The 27916-nt window shown below is 55.9% G+C and overlaps 1 protein-coding gene across 2 annotated transcripts; it reads left to right on the top strand.

Moving 5' to 3' along the window:
* The first annotated feature begins 467 nt into the window (after positions 1–467).
* On the top strand, positions 468–22818 carry SYT12 (synaptotagmin 12). 2 transcript variants are annotated; one of them, XM_078433720.2, is made up of 8 exons: positions 468–873; positions 7274–7329; positions 11782–11975; positions 13965–14357; positions 17067–17282; positions 17816–17936; positions 18780–18913; positions 20610–22818. In XM_078433720.2, the coding sequence occupies exons 2-8, from the start codon at positions 7296–7298 to the stop codon at positions 20781–20783; spliced, it is 1266 nt and encodes a 421-aa protein (XP_078289846.2). In that variant the 5' UTR covers positions 468–873; positions 7274–7295; the 3' UTR covers positions 20784–22818. The 2 variants fall into 2 exon arrangements, with proteins under 2 accessions (XP_078289846.2, XP_078289845.2); XM_078433719.2 differs by lacking the exon at positions 468–873 and adding an exon at positions 999–1336.
* Positions 22819–27916: the final 5098 nt, after the last annotated feature.

Below are 27916 nucleotides of genomic sequence, written 5' to 3'. Positions count from 1 at the left end.
AGCTGAGTTCCCAAAGGAAGGTCACTCTGTCTGTTTCAAGGACTTGTCTGTGGGTTGTTGGTAGTTAGGAAATGTAAATTTTTTCTTTTGCCTTTGTTTCCTACATCACTCCCCGGCTGAGATCCTTTCTCCTTTCACCTCATCCCAGATCCTCCAGCGCCCCCCCCCCCCCCACTCCCCAGAGGACTTTCCAGGTGCTCACCAAGCCTGCTCTCTTGATCAGTGCCCACAGCACTGGCATTGTGGCACCTGCCCCCCCCCCCCCCCCCCCGCGCAGCCCCTGATGAGTGCGTGCCTCCCTGCCAGACTGCGAGGGTAGGGTGGGACCTGTCCCCCTGTTCCAGGAACATGGAAGATCGCCCACACCTGGCACTCTGCCTAGAGTCCAGCGGGGGCGTCATAAATATCTCCTGAATGATTCATTCATCCCTTTGGGAGAGAAAGCGCGACCTCTAACCGGTTAAGAGCATGGGCTTTGAAGTCACACAGACGTAGATTCAAGTCTTGGCTCTGATCTTTGGCTCTGTGGCCTTGGGAAGGTCATTGGATCTCTTTGAGCCTGTTTCTTCATGTCAAAATGGAGTGACCACGAACCCAGTAGATCTTTGTGAAGATTAAGTGCGATGATGTTGGCCTGCCCCACAGCCCAATTACGGTGGGAGGGGTAATTATGCATTCAGGAAAGGGGAAACCTCCCGCGGCTCGTCTACCACCTGTTTTCTTACCGGTTTCTAGGAGGTGCGCAGCATCAGGCCCGTTTAACGGAAAAAGAAACTGAGGCCCAGAAAGGGACCAGGAGAGCCCAGCGTGCTGCAGGCTGGGGCTAGAACCCGGGCCTGCGTCCGGCGCATCGCCTGCCTCTCCGAGCACCTGGTGAGCACATCCCCACCCCACCCTCGTCCCCTGGCCTGGGAGTGAGGGGCTGGGCTCGGCCTCGGGCGACCCCGCGGGACTGCGGGGCGCGCTTGGGGATCTTCGGCTCAGACCCCGGAAGCGGTGCGCAGCTCGCGGGAGCCGAGAGAGCGCTCGGGGTTGTCGCTTTAAATTAAAGAGGGAGCGGGAGGGGGGCGGGCGAGCGCGAGGGAGCGCGCGGCGGGCTCCTGGGAGCGTGCCCGGACTGCGGCGCAGCTCCCGTCTGCCTCCCCGGCCCGGCCGAGCCCCCGGCCCGCGCCGCGCCGCGCCGCTCCGAGGCGGGCGCCGGGCGACACTGCAGGGGTGGCGTTGCCGGCGACGGCCGGGCTTGGCGCCGGTGCGTGCGCGCTGCGGGAGGCCGGCCGGGAGCCGCGAGCCAGGAGCCGGAGCCGGAGCGTAGAAGCGGCCCCTCCGCGGAGCCGGGGTGAGTAGCACCCGGCCGCCCCCGACTCCCACCGGGAAGCGGTCCGGCGCGCGGACGCACGTAGCGCACCCTTCCCCGCGCCGCGGACCCCGGCCTCCGCGCACTCTGCGCGTCTGCACACCCGCGCCGCGCTTGCACACGTACGCCGGGCACAGCGCACGCCGGGCGCCCTTCCCCGGCCCGGCCACTCCGCGCACTGCGCATCGCATCGCGCCCCGCACGCCCGTCCCGCGTGTGCACACACGCGACTCGCCCGGCCTTTTACACGCCTCCCCGGCGCCCGCGCCGCGCGAGCGCCCCTCACTTTCACACTCAGCATCCTGACTGTCCCCACGGCCCCTGGGGCACACTCGCTCGCGACTCTCCCGGGTCAGACCACCCCCGCACACCGCTCCCCAGATACCCTAGGGGTTCCCGCGGCAGGGGTGCTGGGTCTTCGGGAGATGCTCTGATCCGGAGAGGCATGTCGCACCCCATCGCCAGGAGGCCCTCGGAGCTTGGGAGAGGATCCCCAGCCCGGACCAGTGTCACTGGCCTGCGTGGGGGCTTTCCGGAGGCTCCTGGGAACCCTTGATGCCGCTGCTCTTTGGAAGAGGAAGTTTGCCCTGTCTTGGGCCCTGGGCTATAGATTTGGGTTGAAGAGGGGGTAGAGTAGGGCCGGACATGGGGACCTGGAGCCAGGCCTGTGGGTGGAGGAGCCCTGAGCCAGCCATCCTGGTGACCCTTTTCCAGGGCTGCGGAAGAACTGTGTGCCACGCTGCTCAGTCAGTGAGGCCACTCCAGAGTGACTGGGAAAGCGGCTCCTGGAGCGTCAGCCCCTTCTCCAAGCTGGGGGCAGGGGCAGGGGCAGGTGTGGAGAGCAGCAGCAAATGTGCTTCTTACTAGAAATGGGGAAACCGAGGCTCAGGGCAGACAGGAGTTCCAGCCAAGTTAACTCACCAGTCTGGAGAAGAGTCAAGACAAGTGCCCAAACCCCCTGCCCCCTCCACTCTGAAATCCAAAACCTTCACCTAGCAGCTTGGGAGCGTGGAGGTTCCCAGGCTAGGGTTCAAGTTTGGACTCTGTCTCTTGTCAGCTCTGGTGACACTGGGCAAGCGTCGGTTTTCCTACCAGTGCAATGGGCAGAGTAGCAGCCCCCTCAGGGAGAGGCAGCGAGGATTTGCTGAAATAAAACATGGCGAGTCCTTGGTACAGTACTTGGCACATGATAGATGCCCGATAAATGCCAGCCACCACCACCCTAGCTGGTCTGCACTGTGGTTTCTGCGGGCTTTGGGGGGATGGCAGCAGGATGTGATTATTTCAGGGATGGGGGGAGCACTTGAAAAGATCTCAAACCTAAAGATCCTAAAGAGGCTTGCAGCTTGGGAGGTTGAGGGCTGCCCTGTGCCCACATCCTATTACCTGATGACCATGGGGGGGGGGGGGGGGGCAGTCAACACCTTGCTGGCCACAGACGTGATGTGGGGACACAGTGAGCAAGGAAACGGGGTGGGGGGAACAGAGACTTGGGGCCCGTCTTCCCTGAAGAGGCACAAAATTCCTGGAAAGCCATTTCTCTGACAAGCCCAGGAGGGGGCCTCGACTGTGGTCCAATTCCGATGAGGCCAGTGACAGTTCCTCCCACCCACCTCCACCCCCAAAAGGCTTGGTCAGGAGGTGGCATCACGGCCAAGAGCCCAGGCCCAGATCCATCACACCCTGGCACCAGTCCCAGTGTTGCTACTAAATGCTGAGTGACCCGGGGCTGCAGCTTCCTCATCTATAAAATGGGGATCCACTTACCCAGTCAGTCATCAGGTCTGTATCGTGTGCCTAGTACAGGCTAGACACCGTGCTGAGCATTTGGCATACATCATGTCTACGCTTACAGCAGTAGGTAGGTATTGCCGGGTAGGTCTGATTAAGCCTGGATTCGAATCTAGAGCTCTTTCCAGTGAGCAAACTTCATGCAGTTTCGAGTTTGGGAGATTGGGGCCAGAACGAATAGACTAGGTGGGGAAAGATGCCAGAGAAGGGGCCGTGGATCTGCGGGGCTCGGGTGTGAGATTGGGCCAGCCCTGGCTCGTCCCTGTTGCGGCCCATTTCCTGTGTGTCAGAAACTCGGGAGACTCTGGTCGCGGTCCGCCCTGGCCTCCCGATGTGCCTGGTCAGCATCCTGTTGCCAGCCAGAGTCACAGCCCCTCTGCCTGGTAGACCTCCGGGCTGCCAGTGGGAGCCTGCTGAGGTGGTAGTCAGTGAGATGGGGTCAGGGGCACTCGGGGATGGTGAGTAAAGCCATTAGGAAGGGCACTTGCTACAGAGCCAGATCTAGTTCAGGCTCAGCTCCCTGCTTACTGGTTGGGTGACCTTGGGCAAATTCACCGCCCTTCTCTGAGCCTCATTTTCCTCCTCTGTGGAATCAGGTCAATAATAGGATATGTCCCATGGGGGTCTTGGGGGAGGTGATGGAAACACATACGTGAAATCCTTGGGGGCTGTGGCTACTAATGGCAGAAGCACTGGTCTGGGCCGCAGACATGGCTTTACCACTGCTGGCATTGTGGCTTTGGGCAAATCACTTAACCTTTCTGAACCTCCCATAGCTCATCCAAAGGCCTGCTTACCAGGTTCATGAGCAGAGATGCTCCAGGGGCCAGCAGGTTCTGGAAATGAATGGAGGGATGGGAGGTGCCAGACCTGTCCCAAGAGGCAGAGCCCATTCAGCTCCAGCCTTGGCTGTTTTGCGGGGGTAGGGGGATGCAGACCACGGTCTTCAGATACTTTTAAAGGGAAGCAGTGAATCCAGCTTTTTTTTTCTTTTAGAAATCAATTTTTAATGGGAATTTCCCCAATTTTTAAGACAAATAAAACATACCTGCAAGCTGGCAGTGCTACCCACACAGTTTTGCTCAAACTAGAGGTTAGTTAGCCTTTGGGCTGATTGTGAGGCCAATAACCACAGCAGCTAATATTTACCAAGCCAGACTACACTTACCTCTCATTCTACCCTCCTGGCACCCTGATAGGACAGCCACGAGCCCCATTCTACAGATGGGAAGACTGAGGCTCAGAGCTAGTGAGGGGGCAGATCTGAGATTCAGAGCTGTGCTCAGGCTGCCTGACCCCTCTCCTACCCCAGTTCTCTCCTCCCTCCATTCAGGCAGATGTGCTGTGGTTTCTGCCCCTTCACTGGGGACCACTGCGAGACCACTTGGGCTTGGGTGTGCTCAGAATCATTCACATCTTCAGTGAAATCACAGCTCCCGAGCAAGGGGTATTACAATGAGGGGTGTAGAGGGGAAGGTGGCAGTGTGATATAGTCTGGGGTCTGAGCTAGACCAGCCCCAGAGGGCTGGGAACCCCTCAACTGCTCTAGGTCTGATACAGCAGATACGGGGTTCTGACCCATGCCGTGTGCACTGGCCACCGCGGTGTACCCAGCCCACGCTAGCATAGCCTCATTCTCAAAGTCGGCTTGTGCCAAGTGAGCAGAAAGAAAGCTGACGGCGTTATTGGATTCCCAGCAAGGCAGAGGTAGGCTGGGACATGTGCATGTTGGTGTATCCAGACCGTGGTCTGCCAGGAACTAGGGCCACCTTGGACTTGTTCACAGTGACCAGTTGGTCCTGCAGGTTCTTAGGAAAGTTCTGAAACTGTATACCCCTCCGCAGTAAGGCACAGAAGTTAGGAGTGTGGAGCCAGATGGCCTGTGTTGACTAGTGCTTAGAATCGCTCTCTCAGGCGTAAGGAGTGCTCAGCGAGGTTAACTGTCATCACAGTCTCCTGCCCAGGTCCCAGGAATGAGCCTCTGTTCCTCAGCATGAGTGAAGCCTCCCTGGTTAGCATTTCCCTCCTGTCACCATGAAGGACCCACACCTCACTGCCCCAGTTCTCCAGGCCTCCTGCCAGGGACTTCAGACAACTCCCATATGTGTTAGATAACTCTGTCTAGACCAAAGCACCCTAACTTCTTGGTTCCAGAGCCACAGACTGGGGGGAACCCCAGGATTCAGGAAAATGCTTACCCTCTGATTTGACCCCAGTCCCAAAGGGAACCCACAGCATGCTGGAGTGGGTTGCAAACACGCTACCCAAGCCACAGCCCAGGAGCATTTTGCCCTGTGCCTGAACAGTGTTTACATTTTTTGTGTGACTTGGTTACATTTAAAAATCAGGAAATTGCACATTAAAAAAATCCAGGAATCTGGCTTTGCTTTAAAAATCCGGAAGGAAGGAAGGAAGGAAGGAAGGAAGGAAGGAAGGAAGGAAAGAAGAAAGGAAGGAAGGAAAGAAGGAAGGAAGGAAAGAAGGAAGGAAGGAAGGAAGGAAGGAAGGAAGAAAGGAAGGAAGGAAAGAAGGAAGGAAGGAAGGAAGGAAAGAAGAAAGGAAGGAAGGAAAGAAGGAAGGAAGGAAAGAAGAAAGGAAGGAAGGAAAGAAGGAAGGAAGGAAGGAAAGAAGAAAGGAAGGAAGGAAAGAAGGAAGGAAGGAAAGAAGGAAGGAAGGAAGGAAGGAAAGAAGAAAGGAAGGAAGGAAAGAAGGAAGGAAGGAAGGAAAGAAGGAAGGAAGGAAAGAAGAAAGGAAGGAAGGAAAGAAGGAAGGAAGGAAGGAAGGAAAGAAGGAAGGAAGGAAGGAAGGAAGGAATGCCAGAAGATTGGGATGCCTGGCCGGCTCAGTCAGTGGAGCATGAGGCTCTTGACCTCAGGGTTGTGAGTTTGAGCCCCACACTGGGTGTAGAAATGACTTAAAAATAAAATCTTTAAAAAATAAAATGAAATGAAAACATAAAAAGCCAGAAGATCCAGCAATGCAGGGTTGGCATCCCCTGGGAACGGAAGAGCAGCGGCTCTTGGGTGGGCAAGCACTCTGTAGTTGTCACAGGGTGACCTGTTTGCAGCCTCCTTTGCGGGGCCAGGGGCCGTCCCGTCCTTCTGTGCCCCTGGAGCTGAGGCTGATATAGCTCCTCCCGGCCTCCCCTTTCCAGTCCCTTCGAGTATGTCTGTGAGACACATTTACTTCTCAGCAACGACAGTAATAAAGCTATGAGCAGTCACCTGGGTTCAGGTAATGGCTTGCATGACGCCCGGACCTTTCTAGAACAACCTAGACCTTCCGCGTTCACAAAACTTGGAAGTGGAGGGTGGGGTGGGGAGGAAACCATCCTGAGTAGTGGAAGGACTGATGATAGAATATTGTGGAAATGCAGCCTTTCCTTTCCAATTGAAAGAAAAGCTTTTGAAGTAAGGCTTAGTGAACACCCCGAGGGCCCACGCTAATGAGTAGCAAAGAATCAAAGCCTCCTTGCTGGTCAGCCTGTTGTTGGTAGGATGGAAATGAGGTAGGGGTGCCAGATTTAGCAGATATAATATAAATACAGGATGCTCAGGAACTTTTGAGTTTCAGATAAACAATGAATAATTTTTTTTAAGTGTAAGCATGTCCTAAATATTATATGGGACATACTTGTACTAAAAATGAATCAAATTCAAATGTCACCGGGCATCTTGTGCTTTATCTGGCAACCGTGACAGTAAGATGGTCTTAGAGTGGTTGAAAAGAGCTTTAAACTCCATTTTTTTAAAGTGTTATTTAAGGGTGCCTGGGTGGCTCAGTCACTTAAGCGTCCAACTTCAGCTCAGATCATGATCTTGCAGTCCACGAGTTCAAGCCCCACGTCGGGCTCTGTGCTGACAGCTCAGAGCCCGGAGCCTGCTTTGGATTCTGTATCCCTCTCTCTGTGCTCCTCCCCAGCTCATGCTGTCTCTCAAAAGATAAATAAACATTAAAAAAAAATTTTTTTTAATGCTATTTAAAAACCACCTACCTTTGGCTGAGCTCTCCTCACAGCTGAGTCTGAGCTCTGGATGACAGGCCCATTGGCATCGTGGAGGTCAAGGTGTAGGGTTGGGGTTGGTGGCCCTCCAAAGCCCTCCCTGCTGACTCTCTTTCCCCTTCCAGGCCCAGCGCTGCAGTGGGCATCATGGCCATGGACGTGGCAGAATACCACCTGAGCGGTGAGTCCCAGTGGAAGCATGCCATCTCACGGGGCTCCCCGACCAGGCCTAGGGTAGGGGGTGTCAGTGGGACGTCAGTAATGGCCCTATTTTACCAGTAAGGACAGTGACTTGCCCGAGGCCACACAACCTTGGGGACACGGGGCGGGGACCAGTCTAAGGTCTCGTCATCCTTCTGTGCCGATGGCTCCTTCCTGTGGAACCACCTCCCTACATTTGACTGGAGGAGTCCCCCAGGAGGCCCACGTCCCGTGCTCCCTAAGGAGAAACTGAGATGCAGAATCCGCTCCCCCAGGGCCATTCCTAGAGCCTGTTGAGTAGCCAAGTGAGAAGAAACCCAAGAAGGTTGATGTTAGAGCCACAGGACAATAAGCTCAGAGGTGGCCCAGTCCAGGGATGGCAAATACCTGAGACGCAGCCCCGACCTTCCTGTGTGTGCCCCAGTGGGTGCTGAGCTTGGGAACTGCCTCGAGATAGCAGCCGCTCTCCAGCTGATAGTGGGTGGTGTCAGAGCTGAGATATACTTGCCATGTTTTCTCGTGGGTTCCCCTCTCCATTTATAGATGGGAGAAGGGAGGCTCAGTGCAGGACACAAACCCAGGTCTTCTGACTCCCAGGCCAGTGCTCCCCAACACTCTAGCTGCTCCCCTGGCTCAGCCCCCTACCAGCCCAGAGCTGAGCTGAAGGGTAGACCAGGGACCACACTTTCACCTACAGGCTCCCAGGCCTTGTCCCAGGCCCTGGCATGGCCTTGGGCAAATGATGAAACCTCTCTGAGCCTCCACTTACTCATCTGTAAAACAGGGGGCAGTGAGGCCTGCCTCAAGGACTGCTGGGAGGACTCGGTGACCTAACTTACACAAAGTGCCCAACCCAGCGCGAACACAACTCTCTCCCAAAGCAGGCCTTTGCACATGCCCTTCCCTTTGCCCAGAGCACTTCCCTGCCTCTGCCTGGCTAAGCCCCCGGGACTGTGCGGGGGTCACAGGTGCAGATCTGGAGCCAGACTGTCGGGCAGCGAATATCTCCTCTGTCCCTCGGCTTCCTCATCTAGGCAATGAGGGTAATAATAGAACCTTCCTCACAGGGTTGTTCCGGGGTCTCCGTGGGTTAATATGCAATGAAGCGCTGGAACGGGGCCTGGCAAAGAGTAAACAGTAAAGGAAGCTATTATTACCGCCACGCCACTCGGCCGCCTCCACCTCCTCCTCATTTCTGGTCTCAGCTGAGGCCTCACTTCCCTTGGGAATTCTTCCCATACCACCCCGAGGCTGTAGTCAATAAAAGGAATAAATAAATGAGCATTAACAGTCATCATCTTGTGTCACCTTCCTGGGGCTTTTCCTTTCAATGCCCCCCTTTCCCAGCCAAGCAGGATGCAGGCCGCACTCCCTCAGGCCCTCCCTCCTCCCAGATCCTCGCTTTCAGGGGAGCCTGGCTCCACTGTGCCGGGTCACCTTGACCGTTACCTGCTGGGACCTCAGAACTCAGGGCCCACCTGCTTCCCTGCCCCTGGGACCACCCAGGCCCTGCCGGGAGCCACCTGAGGTTCACATGGACATCTCACTCTCCAGTTTACCAGGCCATCCCTTATTCATCAGACGCCGCCGAGAACTTTCGTGCCTCGGCAGGGCTCGCCTGGGGCCCTCCGTAGATCTCTGTTGTGGTTTGGGTTAGCCCACAAATTACATTCCGTCAAGAAGTCAGGAGTAAATAGGGCTTGCTCACAGCCCCTCCATCCTGATTTCTAGCTCCTCTCATTTGTCCCTGGTCCCCCCCAGCCTTTATCCAAAGGTCTTGTGATTTTTATGTCAAAATTGTGTGGTTAGACCATGTCGTGGATTGATTTTTTTTTTTCCTTTTAACAATGCTGGAAACGTTTTCCTGCTCTGCCACAGTGACATCCTAATGACCTCGGTTCTCAAAGGCCAGTGATATTCCCTCCCAAGTCAGCACCACCAGCCCCCACTGGCCCCTCAGCTGGACCTTCAGGCTGTTTCCACATTTCTGCTGTTATAAATACAGTCTCGATGACTCACAGCAGACATAAAATTTGCTGGGATTTCTTCCGCAAGATAAATTCCCCAGGGCGGGACCGCTGCTTGGGGCGCGTGGTCATCTCCACTCTCCAGATGAGGACGCTCAAGTTCAGAGTGGCTAGGTGGCTTGCCCAAGGAGCCAGGGCACCCGTGGCCAGGCTCTGCATTTCTTACCCTGTGGCCTTGGGCCAATGGCTGGGTGTGCTCACTAGCCTCTCCCAGCCCCGGCTGTCCTACTCTAGCAAGTGGAGGGAGAGACCTCATAGGGTGCTACATGCTGGATACGAGCCAAGGCGGTGGGCCGGGCCCTGCCCTTCTGCCCTGCCCCTAACCTACGATGAGTTAGCATTGTGGATTCTGACTGGAGTTGGCTGGGCTCAGGGGAACGGGCAGGGTGAGGCCTCCCATTTCCAGAGGGGCTGCCACTGCTTCCTGATACCTTTGCATCCGGGCTTCAGGGGCATGGTGACAGAGAGCTCCCCAGCCCCAAATGCCCCACTCTCTCTCCCCCACTGGACACTGAATGCTCCGGGCTCTGTACATCCCCTCCTCTGCTCGCCCTGAACTCCCAGTCCCTGGTGCCTTGGCCTGGTACATTTCTTGCTCCTCCTTCGTATCTCAGTTCAGATGCCCCTCCTCCAGGAAGCCCTCCTGGGCTGTTCTCATCACTCCGTTTTGTGTATTTATTTGCCTACCTACCTCATCCCTAGACTGTGAGCTGCTTAAGGACGGGGACTGGGGCTGGGGCTGACTCCCTCACCAGGGTGCTCGCATACACCATAGGTGTTCAGTGGATGTGCAGTCGTCAGTCTTCACCCCTGAAATGCCCTCCCCACCTCTTTCTACCCTGCATAGTCTGGGAACTGTGCTGGGTCAAGGCTGGGTGGGGCAGTGGTTACTCCGGCCTGGTCTGAAGTCTGGCTGCCACAGCTGGCCTCCCTCCCAGTGCCATTCCTTCTGCCTCTTTGACCTTGGGCAAAAGGTCATTTATTTTTGTAAATGTTTATCTTTGTGCACCCGTTTCCCCATTTGAATTGAGTATAGAGGCAGCACTGAGAATTCTATTTGCCAACAGAAGGTCACTTCTGCTAGTGGGGGCTCACCCAACACACTTGAGGGGGCAGTTAATTACTATGTCTGGGGACAGTGAGACTCAGGGAAAGTTATTTACTTATCAATGAAGAAAGCACATTTGAGCATTTGGATTTGTCTCCAAGTCCCGCACAGCCTAAAAGCCACCTCTCTCTCACTTCTGGCTGAGATTTTTTTTTTTTTTTTTTTTTTTTTTTTTTTTTTTTTGGTAGCAGCTGTATTGAGATAAAATTCACAGACCATACAATTTACCCACTTTAGGCATACAATTCAGTGCACCTAACATCTTGTGTACTCATCAACACTATTAACTTTTAGAATATATTCATCATCCTCCAAAGCAACCCTGTATTCTGTGTTGCCCCCGCCCCAGTCCCCCCAGCCCCAGATAATCACTAATCAACTTTCTGTCTGTACAGATTTGTCTTGACATTTCAAATAAATAGAATCATACATGGGGCACCTGGGTGGCTTAGTTGGTTAAGCGTTTGGCTTTGGCTCAGGTCATGATCTCGTGGTTCACGAGTTCGAGCCGCTCATTGGGTTCTGTGCTGACAGCTCAGAGCCTGGAGCCTGCTTTGGATTCTGTCTCCCTCTCTCTGCGCTCCTCCCCCATTCGCTCTGTCTCTCTCTCTCTCAAAAATAAAAACATTAAAAATAAATAAATAAATAAGTAAGTAAATAAATAAATGGAATCATACAACATGTGGGTTTTTGTGATGCCTTTCACTTAGCATGATGTTTTCAAGGTTCAACCACATTGCAACGTGTATCAGTAGCTTTATGTTGCCAAGTTATATTCCGTTGTGTGGATGGACTACATTTTGTCTATCAGTTGCTGGACATTGGGTTCTTTTAAATGAGGGTAAAGCAAAAATGGGGTCATTTCTTTTCTCCCCAAACCCCTTCCCTCTTCCTCCAGACCCCAAAAGGCTGCTTTGATTATCTGGAAGGCTATGAGCTCAGAGAACTCAAAAGAAGCGAGAAGAACCCCATTTGTTTAAAGCCTAAGGAGCGTTTAACTGTTGCTCACAACTCTTTGTCTGGTCTGGCCATGTGTCCCCACCCCCATCCCACCCCTGGTAGGAATGGGTGCTTCTGTGGAAAAGGGGATAGAAGCAGAAATCGCAAGGTACATATGTCTTATTCAACACTGGATCCCCTAGCACCTAGTACTAAGCCTGGCACACAGTAGTCACTCAATAAATATTTGTTCAGTGAATAAATAAGTCAGTGCTGAACTGCCTGCTTCTTGGGTGGGAGTCTCTAACCACTGGGGGACCCCAGAGCCTACTAATGAGAGGCTGCCTTTCCCTTGCAGTCATCAAGAGCCCTCCTGGCTGGGAGGTGGGTGTCTACACCGCTGGGGCCCTGGCGCTGCTGGGAATTGCGGCCGTGAGCCTGTGGAAGCTCTGGACATCGGGGAGCTTCCCCAGCCCCTCCCCGTTCCCTAACTACGACTATAGGTACCTTCAGCAGAAGTATGGCGAGACCTACGCAGAGGCCAAGCAGAAGGTGAGGCTTCTGTCCCGGGGGTGGCCTCCCCTCCCTCCCCGCTCCCTTGCTCTCTCCTGGTTAATTTCCTCCTGTGAACAGACACCCTGGTCCTCCTCCACGTTTCCAACATAGCCCAGTGCTGCGAAATCAGTGAATACTCGGTGAGGGACTGAAAGTTTTCAATTTTAAAAGCCATCCTGGGAAAAATACAGGAAAAAAACCAAGCAAAACCCCTCCCCAAATGTCACCACCCAGTGGCAAATAACTGTTAACTGTATTTTAACTATTAACATTTGGATTTCTTTCTCTCCGGTATTTTTAATGTATCCTCCACTCTTTTTTCCATGCATAGGTTTTTATACAACGGGTGTCATTTCTACACAGAATTTTATACCCTGCTCTTTTCATCTCCCAGCCGAAAGCATTTTCCCACAATGTTGAGCCCCCGTCATAAGTATTATTTTAGCGTCAGATTCCTTTTTTATGTACGTGCCATGATTTACTAAACGCCATTGTAAATAATGCAGTGAATGTTGTATATGTAAAACTTTGTCTTCATTAGGGTTATGTACTTTGAATGGATGCCCAGATGTGGAAATACTGTGTCAGCGACTACCAACACTTTTAGGGCTCTCAATATATACTGCTGAATGCTTCATCATTAGACACTTGGCAGAGAATTTTTCTAGTATCATATAGAGTTCCAGAGAGCACAGCCAGAATCTTTTACCAGATAGCAGCCCCACATGCTCATTCGTTTGGGGTGTGAAGGGACTATCTCCCATTGGGGGGGGGGGGAGAGGGAGGAGGGGAGAGAGAGGCGGAGACTGTAAATTGGCACAACTTTCCCAAAGAGCATTTTGGCAACATGTGTCAGCAGCTTTCGAAAGGACTGTGTCCTCTGAGCTAGGATTTTAAGAAAGCTATTTGATTCTGCATTATTTATATTTGTGAAAAATTAGAAACAACATAAATGTCCAACAGTAGGGGGTCTGTAAGGTAATCACAGCTGTCCATTCAGGGACAAATTGGTGGCCCATTTTTAAGATGATAGTAATGGGGGGCACCTGGGTGGCTCCGTCAGTTAAAAGTCTGATTTCACCTTAGGTCATGATCTCGCGGTTCGTGGGTTCGAGCCCTGCCTCGGGCTCTGTGATGACAGCTCAGAGCCTGGAGCCTGCTTTGGAGTCTGTGTCTCCCTGTCTCTCTGCCCCTTCTCTGCTCACGCTCTGTCACTCTCTCTCAAAAATAAGTAAACGTTAAAAAACATTTTTTTTAATGATGGTAAAATGAGGGCTATGCAACAGCATGGGAGATGCTTGTGGCACAAAGACTTTTGTTTTCCCAAATCCCGAGGTCAACTTAGTGAAAGGAAAAATTTGAGTTTTAGGATGAGTGTTACCCAACATGAAAACCTTCTGTGGTGAACATTTTGGTAAACATCCGTGGAGGCTGCTCAGTAATCTGTTGAGTAGCTATAGTCTAGTTATTCTTACCCATCCCCCCTGCTAACTACTTTTCCTTTAAAATTTTTAAGGTTTTTGTTTATTTTTGAGAGAGAGAGACAGAGACAGAGAGGCAGAGTGTAAGTGGGGGAGGGGCAGAAAGAGAAGGAGACAGAATCCAAAGCTCTGTCAGCACAGAGCCCGACGTAGGACTCGAACTCACGAACTGTGAGATCATGACCTGAGCCAAAGCCAGACGCGTAACCGACTGAGCCACCCAGGCGCCCTACTACTTTTCCTTTTTACAAACGTCACTGCAGTGAACATCTTTGTGCGTGGAACTCAGTCCATATCACTAAGCGTTTTGAGAAAAAGCTTTCTTTCCTCGGGGTTCGGGAGAGAAAAGTGAGTGATGTGAAATGGCATTAAACAAAGACCTTCCTGACTAGGGCAGGCACCGTTTCTGCACACAGGGAACAGGAGGTGCCTTGAATGAACAGGGCTTACGAGACCACACCTGTTGCACCTGTCACGCTCCCATGTCCCGTTTTCTCTCCCCCAGAGAGTGCCTGCCTGGAATGCCCAGCGGGCCAGCACTCGGGGACCGCCCAGTCGCAAAGGCAGCCTCAGCATCGAGGACACGTTTGAGAGCATCAGCGAGCTGGGGCCCCTGGAGCTGATGGGCCGGGAGCTGGACCTGGCCCCCTACGGGACCCTCCGCAAGTCCCAGTCGGCCGACTCCCTGAACTCCATCTCCTCCGTGAGCAACACCTTCGGGCAGGACTTCACGCTGGGCCAGGTGGAAGTAAGCATGGACTACGATGCCGCCTCCCACACCCTCCACGTGGCCGTGCTGCAGGGCAAGGACCTCCTGGAGCGCGAAGAAGCCAGTTTCGAGTCCTGCTTCATGCGCGTCAGCCTGCTGCCCGATGAGCAGATCGTGGGCATTTCCCGGGTGAGTGGGGGCAGGGAGGCACGCGCGGGGCTCTTGGGGAGCCCTCCCCAGGCCGCCAGGCCCGCGGGGCCAGGCCGGATGTGAGGAGGGTGCTACGCGACAGCTCTGGGTGCTAATCCCAGAGCCGGAGGTGTCACTAGCCTGACGACTCCCACCGTGCGCGGTTCTCGGCAATCCTACCACGTATATCCGGTGGGTGGTAATTGTCCGTTCCCATGCCTGTCCCCCGGGTCAGCTTGGGGTCCGGGTAGGAAAGGGGTGACATGTTCAAGTTGGCTAATCTGGGGACAGCTTAATAACAGGACTGTTAACAGTGGTGTGGGGCGGCCTCAGGGATGGAGCGGCACCCTCATCTGAAGGGGCGAGGGGAAGGGGAGGCCAAAGGGGAGAGGCGCGTGGTGGGGCTGCCACGTTGATAGGCGCTGTGCCCTTTGGTCAGGGGCCATGCTCAGACCACAGCAGTACCGCAGGGAAGGACCTAGGGAAAGAACACCCCCAGCTCCCTGGGTCCTCTGGTTTCCCTGGAGTGACCCCCATTGTCCGACCCCAGACCCCACCAGAAGCCAGAGGCCGAAGGAGCCTGTTGATCAGCCCATGGAGGTCAGCTCCTGGGGGTGAGAACAGGGTGGGGAAGGCACCCAGCACCCTGCCCCACCAGGCTACCCCTCCATGGGTCCCTCTGTCTCGCCAAGAGAGGGAGCAAAGCCTTCATGAGACACATTCTACTCCAGGCTGGATTAGGGGGAGCAGGGGCCCAGATGCCATGGTTGGGAGTCCTCTGAGGTGGGTAAGGTTGACACCCAGTGGCCTCTAACCAAAGCAGGTGGAGCCTGAGGGTCTGTAGGACCTAGTGCTTTCTGAAGAGTCACCTGCGTCCAGTCACTCTTACAGTGTTGAAGCGAGCTGTCCCTCGGGGGTGGACACCATCATCCCTCTCCCAGCCCACCCTGCCTCCCTCACCCCAGGATGGTCAACAACTGACCACAGCCCTGTGCATGTGGGGCCCAAGAGAGGCAGTTGGTGAGTGGTAAGGGGCGGGACCCTAAAACCTCACCCTCTGGGTTGAGATATCAGTGTCCCACTTCCTAGTAGCGTGACCTTGGATAAGTCCATAAGCTGTCTGCGACCCAGCTTCCCCATCTGTCATATGAGCAACATAATTCTTGAGGAAGGGGTGTACTACTATATGCAAAGTCCTCAGCCCAGTCCCTGGGAAGTGATCAACAGATTGTGTATCAGGACCATGAAGTGTCCCTGTTGAGCCTGGATCCACGCTGCCTGTGGCCTGGACTGTCTAGAAGATCCTGGGTGGTTCTGGACACCTTCCGTGAGAAGGGACATTAGCAGACAGGAGCCACCACAGCCTGATGTGTGCCGAGAGTCTGTTCACAGAGCCCACCCATCCGTGATTCTCTCATTAGCCCCAGTGGGATGGACCGAGGGCATCTTACGGATGAGGAAACAGGTTCAGGAGAGTGCTTTGCCCAACACATCCCCAGGACCTGGCCCGGGGGTTCCCATTTCCCGTACCTGTGTGCTCATAAAACATAACACACAGAGAATGGGTAGTTCGGGAACCCGAGCCCCTGTGGACAAGGGACAGCAAAGTGACTCATGTGGCAGGAGGAGGGAGAGATGGGGCCAGATCATGAAAAGCCTAAATGCCAAGGTCAAGATCAGGAGGTAGACTTAATCCCACAGGGGAAGGAGCCCTTGAAGATCCTCAGTCAGTCATTTGGGTGGGGAACGTGGCTCCCAGGGAGCAGTGGAAGAGAAACCTTCCCACGAGCCAGGCAGTGACCAGAGTGTGCTTCAGTGCGCCTGGAGGTGCTGGCAGATTCATTCCCAGGAAGGCAGGCTTCTCAGCATCCTAGCCCAGCTAGTCCCAGCAAGTAGGTGGCTGCCCCCAGGCTGGGCAGCCCCCCAGCCTCAGGCGAAGTGCCAGAGATGAGAGCTCCTCTCTAAATATTGCCAGGCAGTGACTAAGGCAACCCCCAATGGGAAAGGGGAGCCGTGCCCACCAGGACACCTTCCCGGGGGGTCTGCCCACAGCTTCCTGGGAGGAGGCCAGAGGCGCCCACCAGTCAGGACGGGGCTTGGAAGTGGAGTCTTCCCAGCCTCGCCTGATCGCTCCATCCGTCCATCCATCCCACAACATTCAGACCATCCTGGGCCAGGCTCTGCGGGGGCCGGGACATCAGCGGCTCTCGACTCCACAATTACCTGTACTTACGGCACGCCTGGCCCAGGGTTGGACCTGAACACACACGACAAAGAGGAGACCAGTCTCTCCTGGGCATCGCGAGGGTTCTGTGGAGCCGTGCGCACTGAGGGTGGGAATTAGTTGGTGTCAGAGTGTGGAAGCTTCCAATGCCAGGCCGCCACTGAGAGGAGGACAGGGGGCTTTTAAATCCTCAGGGCTGGGGTGCCTGGCTGGCTCAGTCAGTAGAGGACGCGACTCTTAAATCTCAGGGCTGGGGGTTTAAGGCCCATGTTGGGTATGGAGCCTACTTAAAAAAAAAAAATCCCCAAGGCTGAGCCACCAAAGAAAGAATTGGCATTGAGGTCATGGGACAGCAGAGCTAGGACTCTAGCCCAGGCCTCTGGACTCTCTGTCCGGTGCTCTCTCCGCACCATGGCCTCACGTGCGTCTGGCTGCCACCTCCTCCCCGGAGCTGAAGCTCCCTCCACGTCCCTTTCTCTGTGCAGATCCAGAGGAATGCCTACTCCATCTTCTTTGACGAGAAGTTCTCCATTCCCCTGGACCCTGCAGCCCTGGAGGAGAAGAGCCTGCGGTTTTCCGTGTTTGGCATCGATGAGGACGAGCGGAACATCAGCACGGGCGTGGTGGAGCTGAAGCTTTCTGTGCTCGACCTCCCGCTACAGCCCTTCAGCGGCTGGCTCTACCTACAGGACCAGAACAAGGTCAGTCCACCCATGAAGAGAGCGTCACACGCACCCGTCTCCGAGCGGGGAGTCCACTGTCCTCCACGACAGCCCGAGCCCTGACTTCTTTAGGAAATGACAGAGAGAGAGGCCTGAGCCACATTCACAGAAACTGTTTACTGCATGAAGCAAAAATGCCCCAATTACTGTTTACCACTCTTCTGTCGTTGCTATTTAAGCAAATGATATACGAACCCCAGTCCACTTGGACCTCTGTGTGCTACTACTACAGAACGTTTTCCCTGGGCTAGAATGAGGGACTGCATCTGGTTGCTACAGGCAACCTCTGGTCCTCCTTCCAAGGCAGGACCCAGGCCTGGTGGGAGGGAGGGCTGGCGCATGCCTCGTGGAGAGGGGAGTGGGGTCCCTTTCTCAATCCCACCAGCCTGGTGCCTCATGTAAGGGCAAGAGTAAAAACTGCTCAGTGGAGAAGGAAGTTCCTGCCTTTCCCTGGACCTCTCAGGTCCTAGGGGGGCCTCGGAAGCCCTCTGAGCCAGTCACCTGTCCTCCAGGCTGCCGACGCTGTGGGCGAGATCTTGCTGTCCCTCAGCTACCTCCCTACGGCTGAGCGCCTCACTGTGGTGGTGGTGAAGGCCAAGAATCTCATCTGGACCAACGACAAGACCACGGCAGGTAAGGCCCTGCTGGCTGGCTGGCTCCTTCATGTGGCTGGTGGGAGCTGTGACCCAGCTGCTAGGCCAAGGGCAGCGGGAGGCGTCAGCAGGTGTGGGGCATCGTACCAGGCCCCTCCACCCCCAGCTTTGGCCGAGCTCAGGAGCCAGGAGCTCAGGAGTTCGGGATGGTGGGGGAGATGGGAGTCTGAGAGCAGGTGCCTGGGGTGCTGGGAAGAAACCACGGTAGACAGACACCCGCTTCCCAGGACTAGAATTCATGACAGAAGCCGCACTCCCAGAAACTGGACTGTATCCCAGATCCCACATGGGGGCCAGGGCCAACAGGATGGACCTGATGCCCCTAGTCTACAGGAGCAGAACTAGAAACCAAGGGCTGGGGGAGCGACCTAGCGGGAGCCTCGGGGGATCCATGGTCCAGGCAGGTACAGCAAGGACACCCAGTGCGGGGAGGGTGACAAGTAGAGAGGGACTCATTATTTCAGAGTCGGGCTCCACCGAGCGGGCGCAGGGTGACTCAGGCCTGACGTCTGTGCTCATTATAGAATGAGAAGTGGTGGGTCCTTCCCACTCCCCAGAGCGTCACGTGAAGGGAGCACTTGTGTGGACCGGGAGGCAGTCTGCCTGAGCCCAGGGCCCAGCTCTTCTCCCGACTCGTGTAGGAGCCTCAGTTTTGTCATCTGTAAAATAGGAAAGAAATAAAGGCCCAATGGCAGGACTGTAGGAGATAATGGCAACAGAGAAGGCTCGGGGAACTTGGAGCTAGCGGGCTGCGAGGACCAGGCAGAGCTATGCCAAGTGGATGTGGCCTTGGCCCTGACCCCCACCCCTTGCTCACCCACAGACCCCTTCGTCAAAGTGTACCTGCTTCAGGATGGGAGGAAGATGAGCAAAAAGAAGACAGCCGTGAAGAGGGATGACCCCAACCCAGTGTTCAACGAAGCCATGATCTTCTCAGTGCCAGCCATCGTGCTCCAGGTGAGGGGGGATGGCTCAGGGGTAGAGGTCGGGCCAGGTGGCTCCTGGGCTCTGGGGCCACTCCAGGCCCTCGGCCTAGCTTCTTAGGGTTCCTGCAGGTGGTGCTGGTTTGTCTCAAGCCCTCCCCTTTCTAGTTGAGAGGCATTTATGGAGCACCCACTAGGTACTAGCCCTGTGGTCAGTGCTGGGACACAGGCACTGCTTCCTTGTTGCTCACAAGGAGAAGGTAGAAAATCCCCAGACAATCCTTTTTTTTTTTTTTTTTTTTTTTTGAGAGAGAGAGAGGGCACAAGTGAACGAGGGCAGATAGAGGGAGACAGAGAGAATCCCATGAGGGGCAGAGAGAGAGAGAGGGAAGCAGGGCTCACCCGAAGAGGGGCTCGTACTCACCTGATACAGGACTCGAACTCACAAACCATGAGATCATGACCTGAGCTGAAGTCAGATGCTTAACTGACTGAGCCACCCAGGCGCCTCTCCAGACAATCCTAATCCACTAAGCGCATGCCAGACTTTGGCGGCCCGGGGAGGCTTTTACGAGAGGGGTTAGGTAATCCGAGATCTGGGGGAAGCCGGTTCCCGGTGGAAGGAGCTGCAGAGGCCTGGAGATGAGCCAGGGGAACCCAAGGGCCCACAGTTCTGGCCCGAAGTCTCCGGAGACTCTACCTGCAGAGACCCTGCCGAGCTCCCCACACCTCCATGGCTTTCAGAAGGTCATGGGCCCCAGGGAGACCCCTCTCCTGGCACCGATATCACAGACCAAGGGTGGGGGATTACAGAGGATATGGCCTGTGCCACACCGGTGGCCCTGCTTGCATGCCTCAGAGGATGGGGAGCTTACCACCTCCCCTCACTACCTCCTCCCATGCTGGGGCATTCCTGCCAGTGAGAATGTCCTTTTGTGCCCTGAGCCAAAACCTGCCCCTGAGTCACGGGGCTGTACAGAACCCACCTAATCTGACACCCCATCTGAATTTGAAAGCCCAGAACTCTGCCTTACTCTGGAAGCTCCTAATCCAGGCAAATATCCCAGTGTCTGGGGTTGGTGCCGGGTGTCCTAGCCTTGTCCTGCCACCCTCGTGGGACAGACTGTCCATCTGTCCCCTACTTCCCCCGGAGCGGCTGTAGCGCCACTAGTCCACAGCCTCCGAGGGTGGGAGACCTCTTCGGGCCAGGGCAGCGGTGGAGGAGGAGGGAGAGCGGGGGTGAGGAGAAGAGAGAGAGGGTCAGTCTGGGTTTGGGTTTCAACCTCTCCACTTCAATCTCAAGCACACTCTTTTCCTTCCTCAGCTGTGAGTCCAACGTGTGATCATATTAGGAATAACCAGACATCTGAGATGCTCTGTGTACAGGCACTATGCTAAGCAGTTGACACGTTTTAACTCATTTTGTTCCCGGTACAGGTAGGAACTATGATTATTACCATCCTCCAGATGGGAGGCTAAGTAGGAAGAACCCAAGGTCACACAGCAAGGGAGATGGTGAGGCCAGCATCTGAACCTGGCAGTCCAGAGCCGCCACTGTGTTGGGAGGCAGCAGCAGAAGCCTGTGGGCATAGGCAGATCAGGGGTACAGATTCAGGGAGCCACTCCTGGCAGCCCGCTGGGGCCTGGCACCTGTAGACAGGGTCCTGGGAGCCACGGAGGGTCTCCAGCACTGCCCCCGGTCCCCAGCACCCATGTCACTTCCTCCCTAGGACCTGTCTCTCCGTGTGACGGTGGCTGAGAGTAGCAGCGATGGCCGAGGGGACAACGTGGGCCATGTCATCATCGGGCCGTCAGCCAGTGGCATGGGCACCACGCACTGGAACCAGATGCTGGCCACGCTGCGCAGGCCCGTGTCCATGTGGCACCCTGTTCGGCGAAACTAGCAGCTGGAAAACGGGCCAGGGTGGGCACTGAGCTGCCTGGGGCCCGGCACAAGCTCCGCTCTGATGCCCCTCCGTAGTCCAGCAGGAGCCATAAATGCTGGGGTCCCCCACTGGAGCCCCCGTGAGCCATCTTGGTCCGTCTGTCCAGACTGCAGTGGAGGAACAGTCCTGGCCAGGTGTCTAGGGACCCAGGATTTTCTCCCACCGAGGACCAGCTGTGGCTGGGCTGTGACCCAGGAACGGGCAGCCTGGCACTGGCCCTTTGTGCCCCCATTTTGAGATCCCCAACAGGCTGCTGGGAGGCCAGTGCCAAGCTCGGCCACATGCAGGAACCGAGTGAGTCTTGGGGGCCAGGTGCTGTGCTAGGCACCAGCAGTCGTGACATGAACAGGACACAGCCCCTAGCATGTCCAGAGGGCAAGACCCCTGCCCTGGGGATCTGCTCAGTGCTGAATGTGGACTTGGGAGGGCTCTGGGGTCTGCTAGGACGAGATGGGAGCCGAGCCCTGAGGGGCAGGGAAAGAACTAAATGTGTCCCAGGCAGGCAGCCAGCCTCAGCAAGGCAGGGACATGAACTTCCGTATCACAAACTGTCCTACTGCAGTGGACACGAGGGCCTTTCTCTGCGCAAGAGAAGTGACCAGGAGACCAGGCCAAGCAGAGGCCTGCAGGGTGCGGCAAACACTGGCTCCGGAATCACGCTCTATGAAATCTGCTCCCTTGAACCGTGACCCTTGCAAAGCCCAGAGGTCTGAAGAGGCCCAGAGCCAGGTCCTTGTGTTCGGTCCCAACTGAATTAGGCATTGGCTCCACGGCGTTTGTTGGGGTACCTCCAGGCTAGGCCCTTTTGGGAAGAGAGATGCCTCAGCCTCTAGGGAGCTGGAGGGCAGTGGGAGGGCCAGAATACAGACTGCAGGGGGCCCATGGGAGAGGCTTTTGTGGGCTGCCCGTGCGTGGTGTAGCAGGAGGCCCTCCAGCTGGGCCTTGGAGGAAAGGGGCTGCCTGAGCTGGGGCATTGAGGGGAAGTGGAGGGGTGTCCGGATGGAGGGTGGGGTGGGGGCAGGTTTGAATGCCAGACGGGGAAGGAGGTGGCACTGGGTGTCCTAGGTCGAGTTCCAAAAGCAGACCCTGAGATTCTCAGGCGAGGGGTTTATGCAGGGTGGGGGTGGGGGGGGAGGCGGGGAGCCCTCTGGGGAAAACTGCAGGGGAGAGAGGAAAGCCAGGGAGCAGGGACAGAAGCTAAGTAAGCTGTGGCTTGAGGAGTGTCTAGCTCCAGCCTGATGGCTTGAAGTCTGATGGAGGAGCTCTGTGACTGGCACCCCACAGGGGTCCTGCCCAGAAGCAAACGGGCTGGGCTGTTTTGCCCCCACAGGGCTTTGGCTACCACCCCACCCCAGCTGGAGGAAGAGCGCATGCCTTCCAGATGTCACGGGCTGAGGCGCCTCCCATCCGCCAAAGGCAGCCCCAGAGAAGCAGGCGGGCCGAGGGGTGGGTGCCCCTGCTGGTTCATCAGGATGGGGTGGGGAGCGGGGCGTGTTGTGGCATCTGCTCCCAGGGGCCACCCTCAGGTCAGGACATGGGCTCTCCGGCTGGCTGCCTCTGGTCCTGATGAGCTATAGAGACCCAGGCCCAACCAGTTATCTCCAGTGATGCTGCGGGAGCCCAGAGTGGTCATGGGCTGGAGGCAGAACTGTAGCTCTCCCCACCTAACACAGCTGTGGCCCAGGCCTGTGGCCCATTCCAGGAGGTCTGCACGGCCCAGGCCAGCACAGGGTCCGGGGACACAGCTGGTGAGCCTCTGGAGCCGGGGAGACGCCAGACTCTTTTCTGCCCCAGTGGCTCTGCAGCGTAGGCCATTTACTCCTACCTTCTCTTCCCCCTCTTTCTGTCCCTCTGACTGCATGAAATGTTGACTGTGTACCCGAGATGGGCATGGTGGGGACCAAGTCTGCTGACTGGAATGATTCTAGAACCAAAATAAAGCTGGGGCAGGAAGGAGGGGGCTTCCAGGGAGCCTTGCTCAGCCCCAAATCACCTTGGTCTCTTCTCCAGGAATCAGGGACTTGTGTGGGTTACTCTGAGTAGATTACCCTGCTGCTGGGTGCCCAGAGGGAAAGGAGACCACCACAGGGACCAATGCCATCAGACTGCTTGGGAAGCTCTAAGAGGGGGACCCTGAGTCAGGTCTGGCGGGGAGGATAGCGTTAGGGAATATCGCGGAGGGCTTCCTGGTGGTATCGCTGAGTTGTCTTCAGGGCAAAAAGAAGTGTAAGGTTGAAAAAGGTGGATAAGGCCTAAAAAGCATTCCTGGAAGAGAGAACAACATGCACAAAAGGGCAGGAGTGGGCAAAAACTTGGCCAGTTTGTCAACCTTGCTAGAGCAAAGTTGGGGGAGGCTGGGGAGAAGGGAGCCAGAAGAAAGGCTTAGAGGGGAGGAGGGTCGTGCAAGTTCAGTGCGTGCTGGTACCAGCCACAACCCTACCTACTTAGAGGGAGGTACCGTTGTACTGTTGTCATCCCCTTTTTTGCAGAGATGGAGACCGAAGCTCAGAGAAGTTAGGCAACTAGTCCAAGATCACACAGCCAGAGAGTCTCAGGGCAGGCATTCAAGCTCCAGCTGTCTGGCTCCGCAGCTCAGGCTCTTGACCGTCAAGCTACACTGTCCCCTTTCACCAAGTCCTCCAGGTGGGGCTGAGGGGCAGCGGAGAAGCCCCTGTGGATCCCAGGCTGCTCTGGTTTCTCCCTCCCCTGCCCTGGAAGATCACAGCAAGTGCTGGAGGATGATCTGGGTGGGGATTACCAGCCGCCCCCAGGAAGCCTGTGAAGAGCTCTCGTGGACTCCCCCTCTTGCCGGAGGAGATGAAAGCATGAGCCTTGCAGTGTGGGGAGGACTGTGCACCTGGTGGAGGAGAGAGGGACCCCCAGGCAGGGGAACTACTTGGTGTTACATGTGTCTGGGGAGCCACACAGCCACTGGGCCCGGTCAGAGGAGCAGGTCGGAGGGAGGGAGGAAGAGGCTTCTGAGCGGCTTTGGAAGTGATGCGCAGGGACACCGGCGAGCGCTGCTCTTGGTCAGCGCGGGGCCGTCTGAGCTGCTTCTCAGTTTCAGGTTCATTCCGCACAGCCCAGAGTGCACTACTGACCTCTCTTTTCTGCCTATACCCCCCACCCCACCCATTCTTCCCCCTCCCAGCCCTAGGCCCGTGGGCCTGCCCCCCGTGTCCCAGGCCCCCTCCATCTGGGAGCCTTCAGGGATCAGCCGAGCCGCACCCAAAAGGACAGGTATGGAGGTCAGTGACCTGACCTCGGCAGCGGCTGGGCCACACCTGCATGTGGAAGGGGCAGGGCGAGCCACCGTATCATCCGCAGCCGACCGCCGTTCAGACCTTCACTTCCTCTCTCCTGCCCCGGCCATCTATGCCTGCAGACACCCAAAGGGACAAACGGAAAGGCTAAACAAACACTAAGGTCGGGCCATGAGGGCCCCTCAGTCTCTGCCCACCCTCACCCGTTATCAACCTCATTCCACCCAGAAGGATCGAGAATGGGGAGGCGGGGAGAGGAGGCAAGGGCAGGAGTCCTGCCTCCCCAGCCCTGAAGTCCAGTTAAATGGTAGCTGGAGTTGAGCTGATCTGGGGGAGACCGGACAGAAGGGACCTTGGGAGAAGAGGCACTTCTGGGTTCTACCTGCCATAGTTTGGACAAGTCCCTTCCTGTTGAGAGCCTCAGTTTCCCCATATTGTCCCCTTGTTGTCTTAACAGGAAGAACTCTAAAGGCTCCCCACACCTCTGACTTTTGGGGATTCTGTGTGGAGGAGCTCTAAGGCCCCAAATGCCTTGGTTAGAATCTCAGCTTCTCCATGTATCAGCTGTGGGATCTTGGGCAAATTATCTGTCCTCTTTAGGCCTCAGCTTCCTCCTTTGTCAAAGGATAAGAATAATACATAATAGGATGGAATGAAATGTACACGTGCCAAGTGTATGTCACCCAGGAGATGCTCATTAAACGTGCGGCCAGGGTTTTGGGTGAAAGAGTTCTGGCCACGGGCAAGACCTCTTGGGATCTGGTGTTTGAGATGAAAGGGAGGGGAGGGCACATAGGGAGGCGGGAGGAGCAAAGATCCCACCAAGGCATCCCAAGGGCGCATAACTGGACCTCTGAAGTTCCATCCACCACCGGCACCCACGTTCCCTCTCCTTCAACCACCCATACGCGCCCCACGCCCCAAGGCAGGAACTCCAAGCAGAGCCCACAGCCCTCATGATGATGGTGCAGGGAGCAGAGCGGCCACATGGCGGCAGCAGAGACTCTGCTGGGGCCCCAGTGAACTCCCGGCCTCAGAGTGGGTGGGGTGGGATGCCAGGTGGGCTTGAGCAGAGGGAGGCTGGAGGGTGGTCACCTGTCTGCTGACCCTGCAGTCAGGTCATGCACTGTATTTACTCAACTATGCGATCATTTGTTCCTGTTTTCATTTCTCCAAGTTTGTCTATTCTTTTGAGTCAACCAATCTTCCTTCTTTCCTTCTTCTCCTCTCTGCCCCATTTTCCTTCCTTTCCCCTCTGTCCAACCAGGCAGTCAATTGGACATAACATCTTGAGCCACAGCTGGGTGCCAGCCTGGGGCAGGCACTGCTGTCTAGGGGTACAGAGGTTGGCCTTGGTCTCTGGCCTTTAGGTGCTCAAGGCTGGGGGCTGGAAGATCCTGCCTGGCCACCTGCATCCCCAGGAGAGGATTCCATGGCAGGCCGAGGGCCAGCCTGGCCACCTCTGATGTTCTGGGGTCTGCAAGGCAGTTGCCCACTGTGCAGAGTGGCAGAAGAGCTCTGGACTTGGGACTGGTGGGGTCTCAAGGGACAGAGACACCCACAGGCCTTCAAGGATAGCCCCCTCCCCCCCCCCCCCCCCCCAGAAAACAGTAAACAGTACCCTGGCCAGGCAGACTGTGACCTGGGCCACCTCCAAAGTAAGCCCCAGGAAAATGGTGCTGTCTAGGGCCCAGCAAAGTCTGAGATTCAGGGAAATCCCTGGCCAACCAGAGCAGATTCCCCTTACCCAGTAACTAAGCTCCCTCCTGCAGAAGCATGAGCATAAAGTGGAGGTAAGGCTGGGGCTTCACATCAGGAGATCTGGGTTCAAATCCTGACCGTGTCTAGCTAGGCTGAGACAAGCCACTGCCTTTCTCTGAGCCTCAGTTCCCAAATCTGTAGAATGAAGAAAGCAGATCCCTTGTTCTGCCCACCTCACAGTCTGATGGCTGGATGAAATACTGCATACCAGGTATGATGTCGGGAGAGAGCCCTGCTGTGTGCCAAGACTCGGGTTCCAGTTCAAGTTCTACCTCTTACTAGCTGTGAATCTCAAACAGGAAGTGAACCTCTCTGGCCTCCAGGTTCCTCATCTGTAAAATGGGGCTAAGGATTCCCACCTGCGAAGGGACAGTGCCTGCACAGGGTTAGCAATCCATTAATGGGCGCTGTTATTGTTAGGAAGTGCTCAGTGAAACTGTAAGGCATGACAGACGTCAAGGATATCATTAGAATGATTATCCCTATAGCAACCAAGGCCAAACGCCTCTGCCTGACTCTCAGCTCCCTCCACCCCCAGTCTGGCCCCACCTGCCTCCTAGCCTTGCCACCCAAAGCCTGATGACAGCATCAGTGGGGATGACAAGGCTGACAGCTGATCGTTGGGGGACTGGGCGCCTCCCAACCACTCCTTGGGGCGGGGAGCCCTGCTCCGTAGCTACACACCCAGCTCAGCACCAAGTCACTGCTCAGCCCTTTGGCAGTTTCGGGGAGGAGAGGGCACCTAAAGGGTGGGGATTTCACGAGATGCTCTCTCTATCCATTCAACCTGCTGCCTGGGGCACTGGGTGAGCGTGGAATAAGCATCAGGGGTCTGGGCTCCACCTCTGTGCAATGAGGACAGTGACTCCTGCCCCAGCTGCCTCTTTGGTCCACAGTGAGGTCCAACGGGGGCTCAGTGTGCTTTTCCTCCTGCCCACTTTTGCACACCACAAGGGATGACGTCATGACCTGCATGCGGAAGGGGGTGTGAAACCCAAAGACTTCTACCCTCTCCGTTCCCTTGAGCTTCACTGAAAACAGTCAGTCCAGACTCTGGGGAGACCCTTGTGCCCATTTTCAAAAGATTTCAATTCTGGCTGCTAACAGGGGTGGGCAGTCGGGGGACAGTGAGTTTTCACTTCAGTTCTGTATTTATTCCCAGCATCCAGAGTGCGCCACTATCCAGGCCCCATTTGAACCTCAGCTTCTCCTGACACCAGCTCCCCAGCCCGACCTCACCTTCCATCACAGGGAAGGACTGCAAACCCCCCAAAGTGCCCCCTCTCTCTTGCCTCCATACTATGCATGTACCGCTCCCTCAGTTTGGAACACCTTTCTCCCTCCCCCTCAACACTCAGCCCCCTCTTCTCAGAAGGGTTTCCTGACCCCCACCCCACCTGGATAAGGAGCCCCTCTTCCCTGCTTCTGTCCTGCTGCTTGTCCCCATCTCTGTTGTAGCTCCAATCACACCGACATCCTCCCTGTCTCCCATCCTAGGCATGGGCTTCTCAGAATAGGGACTTCGTCTTGAACAGTTCAGGGTCCCCAGGCCCTTGGGCGTCAGTGGTGGTTAAATAATAGGGATCACTCATACATGGCACCAGCCATGCACCAGACCCTGCTCCTCTAAGCAGTTTATAGATGGAAGGTTCCCTCAGTTTCCTTAGATTATGCCACAGCCAGAGGTGAGACAGGTGGTCAGCCACCTGCATCGAAACTTCCTGGTGCTGGCTACGGCAGGGCAGGGCAGGCCAGCCTGGCAGCACCAGCAACTGACCCATTAGGGCATGGCCGGGTCACCCCCTTCCCACCTGGCCTTCAATATCTGGAGGGAGGATTGTGGTGTGCTCTGATTCCAGAGCCCTGGGGGAAATGCACATTCATTCATTCATTCATTCATCCAGAGTCACTGGCTCCTGTTCGGTGCCCCACCTGTGCTGGGCACCAGGGACCCAGCTCCTGTCCCTGCAAAGCTGGTCGGCCCACCGGGCTGACCCCCGCCCCCACCCCACCCCCACCCCCACCCCCCACCGCTTTCCTCCCAGGGGAAGGGGGCCAGGTGCCTTC

Source organism: Panthera onca, chromosome D1, assembly GCF_046562875.1.
Source record: "Panthera onca isolate mPanOnc1 chromosome D1, mPanOnc1 haplotype 2, whole genome shotgun sequence".
Classification (NCBI taxonomy): domain Eukaryota; kingdom Metazoa; phylum Chordata; class Mammalia; order Carnivora; family Felidae; genus Panthera; species Panthera onca.
Note: the sequence above shows the minus strand (reverse complement) of the source record. Positions and strands in the feature narration are given on the sequence as shown.